General features: G+C 46.9%; 2 protein-coding genes across 3 annotated transcripts in view; one reads left to right on the top strand and one right to left on the bottom strand.

The window, feature by feature from the left end:
- Positions 1-623: 623 nt before the first annotated feature.
- LOC105417695 (ly6/PLAUR domain-containing protein 1-like) lies at positions 624-7,171 on the top strand. Its single transcript, XM_011612926.2, has 3 exons — positions 624-824; positions 1,558-1,686; positions 6,243-7,171. Exons 1-3 carry the CDS (start codon positions 776-778, stop codon positions 6,467-6,469), a joined length of 405 nt encoding a protein of 134 aa, XP_011611228.2. The 5' UTR covers positions 624-775; the 3' UTR covers positions 6,470-7,171.
- Positions 6,098-11,624, bottom strand: part of gpr39 (G protein-coupled receptor 39) — a 12,420-nt gene continuing 6,893 nt past the window's right edge. Inside the window, exons 2-3 of one of the 2 annotated variants that reach the window (XM_003962145.3) lie at positions 8,628-9,107; positions 6,098-8,559 (exon numbers count right to left, since the gene is read on the bottom strand). In XM_003962145.3, coding sequence (XP_003962194.1) covers positions 8,629-9,107 — 479 coding nt within the window. In that variant the 3' untranslated portion in view covers positions 6,098-8,559; position 8,628. 2 annotated transcript variants of the gene reach the window in all.

Raw genomic sequence — 11,624 nt, 5'->3', positions numbered from 1 at the left:
CGGGCAATTTAAAGTTCAGCCCAAACAGGGATTCATAACATTTAAATGTGTCTTAATGTGTAATTATCTAACTTCTAATTAAGCTGATTAGCGCAGTAAATCACAAACAACATCTCTACAGCTCCTCGACGCAGCGCCGGCGCAATGATTCCTCCCCTAATTACAACAGAGACGGAAAGTTCCGTTTAGATGGAGGACCGAGCAAACCCCCGTCAACCCAATCTCCCTTTCGGAGGCTCAAACTCTCACTTGCATCCATGACTCATTTCCCTAAGAAGAAAGTCTGAAAAAGTAACATTAGTGACAGCAGAAGTGGGTATTTGGAAGGAGGGGAGACGTATGTGCATCATCCAAGCGGAGACAATCAATCAAAAACCCAGAGACGAACCGAGGAGCCAAAAAAGGTTCGAAAAGGGTCAAATCTGATTCTGAGTCACCTTCTCTGAGCATCCTTTCATCCCATTTAAGTCATCCTATTGCTATTAACAGGTTTAAATTCTTATTTAATCATTTTAGTTGTTGTCTCAGGACCATATATTTCCCTTGTTAAAGTCAGATGTTTATTTTGTATATTTTAGCGCACATGAACAATAGCCGAATTCCTGATCACGTGGTGGCGGTCGACCGCGTGCGTCAGCGGCGGTGGATAAGAGCGCGGACGCGTCGGGGGAGGCGGTGCGCGCTCGTCTCAGCATGCCCGGCTGCAGGCTCCGGAGTCCGTGTGCAGCCCTCAGACCTGCAGAGATCCGTCTCTGATGCGCCAGCGCGGAGGAACATGCGGCTCCTCAGCGTCTCAACTTTGCTCCTGTTCTTCTGCACCTCAGGTAAGGGAGACGCGCGCGTGGACGGGGACTAAACATCACTTTGGGGTTTTTGTGTGAGTGTTTTTTCTTGCATACAGTCTGTTTTTGTTTGTTGCGCCGCGTAAAGACGCAGCGCGGATCCGCGCGGACGCGCCGATTTTTCTTTGGAGTTCAGCAGGTTTCTGACTTTAACTCATCATAATGAATAAAAGCCCAAACTTAAACGATCATTTGCGGGGTAAGGGGGGGTGGGGGGTATCAGTGACCACAGGGAGAAATTACCGAAGGCTCTCCGTGGTGCTTTAATGGTGGAAGAGAAACGATCAGCGTGGTAAAAATGCGGAGTTTCCACCTGTTCTGCTGCGCAGTGGTCGCGGGGGTTTAATTAACGCACCGGAGCAGAAAATGTTGAGGACTCAACCCTGAGAAGTCTCATTCTAATTCTGCTCCATGCTGGAGAACCTGATGTATGACACGATCCTCTGAGCCTCGTTTCAGAAAAGATGGTGATCAGAGGGAACATGGTTGGCACTTAAAAATTAAACTTTTCCACGTGACTGGCTTGTTAAGGTGGAAGGTAGAAGGTGGTGGGGGGGTGCCTAAAACAAGTCTGGAAGTTCAAATATTACCACAACATGAAAGGTTGCTGTCGAAATACCGCCGCCGCCGTTAGCTGCAGATCAATAACTCGCTGGGAAAAGCAGATTTCCTTCTTTTAACAACCTTTAATTCCACCTGTGCTTGTGTGCTGCAGGCCTGGCTCTGCAGATTCAGTGCTACCAGTGTGAGATGACGCACGACTGCTCCACGCCAGAGTTCATCGTCAACTGCACCATCAACGTGCAGGACATGTGCCAGAAGGAGGTCCTGGTGAAGGATGACGGTCAGTCGTTAACTCCGCACCTCCAGCCATCGCTCAGCGGGATGAGCGGCGTTTACTGGTCTGATTACTGCTGATAATGGACGTCATCAGATAACAAACGCCGTCAAACAGCAGGTGGCGACGAACGCTGCTGACATTTAATCATTAGAAATGGAAGACGAGCGGGAAATCAGCCGATCTGGCAGCGTTTGCGTCAGTCCTATAGAGACGTAGATATCTATAGATTTGAACTTGATGCGCAGGATTGCTGGTGTCAAGCGGTTTATCATTCTCAGCTATGAGAACCCAGCGAACGACAGAAGCCAGTTTTGGGTTTTGCATTTTGCACACGGAGGCTCGAGCCCATCCGAGATGCCGCCTTGTTTTCAGTCTTTGTTATCGATTCCAGTCATGAGTCCAGATTCATCTGGAGGCGGCGATTTGCAACCGGCCACCTTTGCCTCCCTGTTTAATGCACCTCCTGGATAGTTAATGGCACCAAATGCTGTGCGTGTCACACAGCGGTCCTGGATCAGGCTCAGAGAATGTCTGATATCATATCTATATTCTGCAACAGGCAGAACGTTCAGTCGTCTGCAGTGAGGTCTTCAGCAGGGACATGACCTTCGCGGTCGCTCTCAGAGTCTGAGAGGCTGTCCACAAACCTTTACCTGGGTATAGAGGCAGTTAACCAGAAACGCATGTTTCACGGCTCTGGCTGAGGAGTTCTTCTGTAGTTCTAAGTGGAGCTTTTATGTTGGTTAGAATCTATCAGAAAGAGAAGCACTAAAGGTCGGTTCGTTGACTGTAAATTAATCTGCACATCGATTTGGAAAACATTAAAAGCCAAACCAACAGCGGCACATCGCTGCAAAGGTCATCTGGGTCCTGTTCAAACACCTCTGAACACCCCCAAAATCAGGACGCGACACGTTTACTTAGAAGCAACTGTCATTTTAGCGTTAGCTAGTAGATTAGCTAATTCATTGAAGACAGACAGACGGACGGACGGACTGCCCCCGTATAGGGGCTAATATCATTAATCTGGTGTCCAACAGGTGAATCTGAGGTCAGTTAATGGAAGAGACGTTTGCTGTTTTAGCATTTTCCCCGCGCCGCCGCGCTCTCTTTCAGTCGACCGTGTTGTTTTTATGTTCAGTTCATAAAAGTTAATTTATTCACTTATTACCCGCCTGCATCCAGCCTTTCCAAAACAATCCAGTGCAGCGGAACTTTATTTATGCTAACAGGCTGCTCAGTGTGGATTATTGGGCCTCAGCAGGATTTTAGTGATGAGTAATGTGCCTCTCCGTCTCAGGTGGTGCAGCTCAGACAACGAAGGTCACTCTCCTGACCCGGGTCCACCTCATTTTCACACCCTGACAAAATTGTGAGCCCCCCCCCACCCCCACCCCACTATTTCTGCCACTGATGAGAAAAAGCAATAAGCTCTTGTCTTTGGGAGAGGGTTCCTGATCTAAAAGGGCAGCCGTTCGGCACCACAGAGTCGACGCTTCCTTAATAAGAAAATTTCTGCATGAATACTCGTGTGCATTTATCTGGCGCCGTTATCGTCACGCCTGCTCTGGCCGAGCCTCATCACCACTTAAATGCAGAGGATACGTTCGCCATTGTGCTGCCACCTCTAATGCCCTCAAGTGTTTGGAACAAAGATGGGCGGCGTTGGAGTATCCTGACCTGTGCGGCCGCCGTGCGGCTCTGCATTACATTTCTAATGTAAATGTGGCTTCGATGGGACGGCGGAGGAGCGAGCGCCGCTCTTAAGTGCGTCTGGAGGACGTTACTGGGGACACCTTCGCTTTAATGATGCTAATGAGATTTAGAGGATTTGAATTGCGTGATGAGACGTGATGATGTTTAGTTTTGCTCGGTTTTATTTAAATTATTTGCTTTACTGCTGCTAGTAATTCACTCCTCTAGTTACAATTTTACCATTAATATTAACAGATATGATCTAAGCACATTACGTGGAATCAGATTACGTCCTATGATCAATATTTTACATCATGATCCTTTTTATTTCTACCTTTTAAACTTTAAAATGAATAGATCAAAGTGTGTAATTAGACAACATCTAATCAGATTACATGTAAACCGCTTAAATTACAGCTTCTCACCTTTTAAACTATGATAAAGTGGTCAGATTTATCCAGTGCTGCTCTTCTCCTACTTTTAACTTACTTTTTAAATGAACCTGATTATGTCTAATCACCCTACGTGGTATTAGCGAGAGACATGGAAGCTCCTCGTTTTTCTACCTCGAGGCGCTTCTCTTACCTCATCTAATCGGAACAACTTTAATTACGTGAAACCTCCTGACAATTTGCAGCTTTTTAAAACGAAACATTCTAAAACAAACAGGCCACACAGCAGATTATAAGAACTTAAACAATACACCAGGACGCTCCTTTTCCTCGCAGGTTGTTGTCGATACCTCAACGAGAACAAAGAAAAAAAAAATTTTAAAAAAAAAAGAAACGACAACTTCGTTCATTTTAATCGCCGCTGCCAAACAGCCATTAATCTAGGCGACATCTTTATGCCGCTTCATCAAGCGAGTGCCATCTATTCTCAGCTCCGTCAGTTTGATGGAGCTGGATAATAAAGTGCACGCGGCAGACTGACACACGATTGGGGAAACAGTTGACTCTTCACCACACTACCGTTCATATAAGGTCTCCTGTCAACCCGGCTCTGCGCCCACAGCGTCCACCACTCGTTATTTGATAAAAGATCTCATTTGGAGGAGCAATCTAAAGTTCTCCAGACTGCTGGACACGTCCTCATTCAGGGTAGCTGACCATGACGATTCTCATTAGACTCAAGTGTTCCACTTCTCTCGCAGCTGATAAGACTTTTCTCCCCTTTTCCACCATAAATTAACTCAACGTTATAATTTGGACTGAAGTGCCGGATCTCGTTCCCACGGATAAAGAAAATTAAATTCTCCCCCGAAGGCCGTCGGTGCCTCTCGCTGTTTTGGATTTTGGAGATTCTTGTTCGCTGGTGACTCAGGACTAATCGTGATCCAGTGGAGATCCACCAGGTCTGACTGGATTTCCAGGACATTCGCGGATGAAACAAAGACTCTTCGTTTTGTTTTAATAGATCAAAACTTCCCTCAATTTCATAAAGTTAATAGAAAAGTCAGGAGAGGCTGAAATCACAAGACGTATTCCTTAATAACGTGTTTAACTTAAGCTAGCAGCTAAGAGTGCAGCCTCACATGACGTACCGACGGCTGCAGAAGCTTCTGAGGACCAGAGTTCTCTCTTTTAGCTTCACCTGATGAGCTTTGACACGGTCCGACCCAACGAGCCAGCGTTCTGCTACAGTCTGGCTGCGAAGGCGCCCAGAAGTTAGCGAAGTTTGGACCGTTACAAGGCAGAAGCTGGACAAACAAGGGCGCCCCCTACTGTCGATGAGATCGCCAATAAAAAGCCCCAAATTCCAAAGTCATTCTCCCACTGACTGACTGTTTCATCAGCTTTGGGCATTTTCCCAACAAACTGCAGGAATAAAAGCAGTGACCCCCACTTAAGATGAAGCTGTTTTCTAAACGCAGTGATTTTAAACTGCAGCCTTTGTGGACACGTTTCCCCTGCAGGCCTTTGGAGCCTTTCACGCTGTGCTTCCACTGGATTATCCTCCAACGCCGTCTGGTCCCCCCCACTGATATTTACAGCATCGAAGACACAGCAGGATGCACAATTTAAATGAATGTACAGCACTTACGTTGTTTGACACACTCGGCTGGGGGGAGGTATCAAGGGTTCGGAGGGTTATTGGAAGTTTACGCTCTCGTATCTAAACTCTTCTGAAGTTAAATGTCAGGTAAATGTTAAGTCCTCTCGCCGCCAACCTCGCAAACATTGTTGACATTTTTCTTTAAGCTTATAAATTAATTTACAACGCTAAATGTGTCCAGGACAGCGAGCTAATGTCATGCTTTAATTCCCTTCCCAAACCTTGTTCAGAGGTGAATAAAGACAGCGGGGGGAACCTCCAGGTTTCCTCTGAGGGGAGTGATTTAATCCTCACAACACCAGCATTAGCACTAGCATCACCAGGTTAGCTGGTGTTAGCCAGGTGTGGCTGGCCAGCAGCTTTTTTTTCCTGCTCATACAGGACCAACACGTGCTTCACACCATAAACGCCTCCCAGACGGTCTCGGTGGATAGAATCAGCTATGTCTGAGGGTGGGGGGGGGGGAAACAGCCCCCGCTGTCCATCGTGTTTGCATCGATGATGCAAAATAGTGTCATAGACATCAGCATCAACAAATCGACTCGCTCATTTAGCCATGATTATGTGAGCAGAAAGCCTGAGTTTGAGCTTCCAGAGACACAGAGGAGAGTCAAGTGTCCTGACTTCAAATGAGCAGTACAGCATTATACTCCGATTCAGGATGTTCCCTTTGATGAAATAATGGATCCAATTTATTCTTAATTACAAGCCCTCCTCTCGTTGTTTCTGCCCGTGGTTCATCTCCCTCTCTCAGCCACTAATCCTCTCATTATGAGCCTAATGCGTCCATTCTCCTGTCCTCATTTCAGGGGTGCACTACCGCAAGTCCTGCGCCTCTTCGGGAGCCTGTCTTATCGCCTCCTCTGGCTACCAGCAGTTCTGCACCGGCAAGCTCAACTCGGTTTGCATCACATGCTGCAACACGGCGCTCTGTAACGGGCCCCGCCAGAAGAAACGCCCACAGTCATCAGCTGGCGTCGCAGCGAGCTCGCCGTGGCCCCTCGTGGTCGCTCTTCTTTCCTCCGTCCTCTGCTGACAGACCACCGTCCGCAAGGAAATGTCGGTTCGGCGAACTGGAAGTCTATAAAAACAGACATCTGGACCGGGTTCTGGAAGCCTTTCGAACTGTTTGCCGAGCCGAGGGAAGATTTCGCCATCACGTTTGTCGCATTCACGTGTTTGAGGTGATGTGGAGGACGTCAGGGAGGACGGAGCAGCTTCAGGCCATTTCAGAGGACAGAGGACGGCTCATTCATGCATGGTGTGTTTACGCCCTGCAGGAGGTCAAAGGTTCACTTCCATCCTCAGATTCAGGCTCTACACCCACACGCCCTCCTGCCCGCTCGGCCTCTTGTCCAAACACAATAAACAAATATCCCAGAAACACATTTACGTGCACATGATAATATAGAGCCACATTATTTTTGGCCTTATTACAAATATAACTCTGTATGTCCTGGAATAAGAAATAATGCCGAATGGATAACGGGATCCAATCAGTTCCGTTTCTCATGAGTTATCGCTGCATTAGCACATTTACAGTTTTGATAAATAATCATTAAGGTAGATTTAAACGCTGCTCGGACAAAGTGGCACTTAATATAATAATGTAAGGACAAAACTTTAACGTCGCAATTTAAGAAAATCTGGAAAACTGACACTGTAAAATGCATCATATTATAATGTTCTTCTCTCCTACGTGATGTTCAAATAAGGTGAATAAAAACTAAAACCATCACTTAAACTTAGATTGAAATAGTAGATTGAAAATATGGAACTAAATTTGATGAAAGGGATTATGACGTCTCTGTTTATTTAAAGTCGATGTGTTTCAGCAGCACAGTGAGGGAAACAGCCTCAAACCGGCACGTTACTCAACGCCAAACATCCATTTTGACTAAGGAATAACTGCGGGGACGCGCAGGCGTGATTGCGTCCCGCACAGGCGTGAATGCGTCCCGCACAGGCGTGATTGCGTCCCGCACATTACGGTCCTGGAAAACGTCCGAGTTCAGCGCGTTGACTCACCTGGTTCGTCAGTTGAGGCAGACCGGACAGAACCGGCAGGTGGAACACGTGAGGAAGTCGCGTTATCTCTTACAATCCGCCCTCTCAACTGTCTCACCTGTTTCAGGTGTATTCAGTTGTGGGAGGAGCGTAAGTGGCGGGTAAGTCGGTGAGGCGTTTACGGCGCCTCCGTAAATTTGGGCTCTAGAAAACCATCATGAGTGAAGCAAGGTCACAGGTCTCCAAACTCATGAACCCAAACTCGCCGCATCATGTTGACAGTCTGATATTTTTACAGCAGTGAAATGAAGCCTGGAAACATCAACAATAAGTAGAATAATGTTTCATTTGTACAAATCCCAGTATAACCAGTCCAACCATCCACAGACATCCACTGTCGCTACTCTTGTAGAAACACAGGGAAACAGAAGGAGAGAATCCATTTATTAAAAAATGTGTTTGCTGAACACTTTTACCCATTGTTAACATCTGCGCTCCATCGCTAGGCAACCATTTGGTTTTTTTCCATCGGTGTTTCTGTCCCGCTGCTGGTCCAGCAGAATCAGGACGCAACATTTATGCAGTTCAAGGTGACATAAATCGAGATCCTGGAGTGTTTATGGTTGTCAGAAACAGTTTGTCCAACATTTTAGTGTCATTGTGTGATTACTGCGTCAAAATGGAGTCAGAGAAACTTAAAATGTTTGAGTACTTCATTTCTTATTTAGCTAACGAACCACCCGGGTGATCCCCTCGGACCTTAGCCAATCACATAATCTCTCTTCTCCCTTTTAACATCTGATCCCAAAACCTTTATTTAAAAATGAAAGTGTAAAATATTAAAATCAGTTCTAAAGTGAACTGTCAGGTGGGGGAGGCCAGTATGGGGGTCATGTGGTCTGTTCAACCTGGCGTTTTTAGACCTGAGAGCAACCTCGTAGCGTCGACCGTGACTTTTATTCTGCATACTGATTAAAGATGGATGTACCTAAACTGCCCAGTGCTCTGATTGGAAATAACCTTTAGGAGGTTTTAAAAAATCTAGTTTTAAAGATCTCATGGGGGTCAGGAGGACTCCAAGGCAGCCCAGGTGGACCACATGATGTGTATCAGCTCGTCCTGAGTAGAGGAATCAAGAATAAGATGATGGACGTTGAAGAATGGGCCCAGAGTGGTGTGAGGGTTACCTTAAACTTCACTCTCTGATGGCATATCTGCTTCACTGGGAATGACATTGGATTCTTCGGTCTTGCTGAGAGAAGCTATTCCTGAATCGTTCTCCACCTGAACCTTTGGAACGGCTTCGTCTTGGGCCTTGGCTGACCTGCCGTCCTTGTTGCGTCGCAGAGATCTCAGCAGCGGCTGAAGGGAGCGCGCGGAGACGCGGGAGGCCGGGGCGTTGGCAAGGGTGCGTTTGTTGGCATGTTCGATGGTGAGGCGGCACCGCAGGACCTGGACAAACACCTCCCTGAACTGTCTGGAGGACAGGTTGTACAGGAACGGGTTGATGACTGAGCTGAGGTAGAAGAAGGTGTCAGCCACGGGGGAGAGCGTCACATAGCTCCGGAAGAAATAGGAGGTCCAGCTGGACTTGGGCAGCGCTGCCATCATAACGCGGCGGATCTGGGTGGGGAGCCAGCACAGCATCAAGGAGGCAACAATGAGCCCTGGAAGAAATGTCAAATTAAAATAGCCATGATGACAAAGTTCACAAATGTGGTCATTACTTCTTGTGTTTGACAGGCACATTCTTGGCAAAGTTGTCGACACCGTCACCCTGGCAACAAGCCTCCTGTAGCCCTTGGCAATGACTCTTAAAAAGCCAAAGTCGGAAGATAATTGCCAATAAAACTTAAATCAAACGGTAATCAGGAAATCATCAAACACCAGGACATACGTTGGAGTAACTCCATAGTTTCACATGCACGCGTGGCCAAATGAGAGGATAACGACGGCTGTGAGGCGCGACCGATCGGCATTTTCCTCCACCCAGGGCGCCAGCGTGCGCGTGAGGCCCAGCGGCTGACCTCCAGGATGGTGTTTCTGCTAAACCCACCAGCTCGCTAATCTCACCTGTCACGTCGGAGTCATGCGCTCGCTCTTCGGAGGCACCAACACATCCTTGTTTTCTAATCTGCCGTTTATCCATTTCCCCCCTCGGCGTGTTAATGGGACTAAAAGTGTGCTCAAACAGCCTTTTAGCATTCACACAGGTATCTGTGCTGCGATGTCATATCCTGCTGCAGAATACAGATAAATGTGCTCACATGATTCCACCGTGGCCGGGGGGAAGGGGGGGGCAGACGTAGCTTTACACGCCTCTCTACGGCTCCCTCTTCCTGTGAACAGGTTACACAGGTGAACGTTTATTATCCGTGATAGAAGGAGTTCGGCTCTGGGGTCACGGTTAAAGCTGCGACTCGGATTCTTCGCTCGCTGCGAGTCCGGGATGGAAAAACCGGCAATTTTTTCCTCAGTGACGGTCAGGGAATGAAAAGACTTATTCTCTTTCTGGCAGACAGAGCAGAGCCGGTTTCCTAAAGTTGCATCTTCATACGAGGGAGCAAGCGGCATGCGTGGCGTCTTTTCGTCGTCCCACACCTTCTGCGGCACCTTTATACACAGACAGAGACACCGTGGAGCAGCTCAGCATCCGTGTGCCGTCTGAGGGAGCCGTGGAATGGTGGCAGCACTTCCAGCACTCATTTTTCACGATGCAGCGCGGCTACATGACAGCGCCTACAAATGCAGCTACATGACATGAGCCAGAGGCCATTCCATTAACCGTGTGCATGTGACACCAGCCGCACCACCACCAGGAGATTTAGATCAAGAGTTGCACAACAGTGCTGCATGCTGTTGCTTAGAGACTGACACTGGCCTCTCTGCCCCTCCCTGTTCGAATAGATCCCCCAATTCCCTCCAAGTCCCACCTGGATATGCTGGTTTTATTCACATCTGGCCAGTTGTGGTCAGCAGTAATTTTTCCTTTTTGTAGTGGTTTTCTTGCTATGAGAGCCCAGCCCAGGAACACTTGGATGGATCTCGGTGCATTTTGGGAGTTTATGGGAAGCTTCACACGGCTTAAATCGGAGTTCTGGCTTTTTCATTCATGGTCTCACTTTGATGTCTGGAAATATCAGGATCCTTTTAATGGATTTGTTTTGGATTGGTGCTGCTGTCACCTTCGCTATTGCAGCCAATCCATTCAACTGGAAAATTACCAGTGAAATTAGATGCATCCCAGCAGAGAGAACTGTGTGTGCGTGCATGTGTGTGTGTCTCAGTGGTCATTAACGTCATCTTTCCAGTCTTCTCTTTGTAAATGTGGATGTAGAATCTGAAAGTCTCATCAGCGATGGTCCCAAAGCTCCCCGACTCAAATGATGGGAAAAGGGTAAACTGCTAATTAAAGGGAATTAAACAAGATTATCTAAGAATTAATTGACTGTCTTTTGATTTCTATGGACTAATAGTGTGTAAGGGAGAGCATCTGCAGCAGTTAAACCTCCACACACACACACACACACACACACACACACACACACACACACACACACACACACACATTTTGGTTTAAATCCTATGTTCCAAACTATCAACACACCAGGACAGAAGGGTTTAGAGCTCTCTAAAGCTCAAAAGTTCTGGTCCAGACTAGCTAGTTCTGGTAACTCCACTTACATGAAAGTAAAAACCTGGAACAGAACCAAATGAGAACAGAACTATTCTGTAGTTCTTTTAAACGTGCTTGTTGGACCCATAGGAAAATGAATAACTTGGCATCAATTTCAGTAGAATTTCACTTTAAAAGAGTGTTAATGAAGCTGAAGACATGATCGGCTGAGTTGATCATGACATATTGTTGTGGTTAGGATCCACTAGATTCCTGAGGGGCTGCAGGTAACATTGGAGTTGAGCTTCATAGCTAATCCATCCGATTCCCTCGTCCATCACAGGACCCACACATCACTCACTCACACCTGGGGAAGACTCGGAACAAGCTGACTGTGGCTCTGGGAGGAAACTGGACAAAACACATCTCCCAATTTAAAAAAATAAATAAATAAATAAAAGTTCCACAAATGGCTAAACAAAATCGCTAAGGCCATAATGTCTATAGTATAATGTAACGACTAGTGTATATTTATATGCTGCTGCTGTGTTAGAATCACAGTTTGTTG

This window comes from Takifugu rubripes, chromosome 1 (assembly GCF_901000725.2).
Source record: "Takifugu rubripes chromosome 1, fTakRub1.2, whole genome shotgun sequence".
NCBI lineage: Eukaryota > Metazoa > Chordata > Actinopteri > Tetraodontiformes > Tetraodontidae > Takifugu > Takifugu rubripes.
This window is presented reverse-complemented; position numbering and strand designations above follow the sequence as displayed.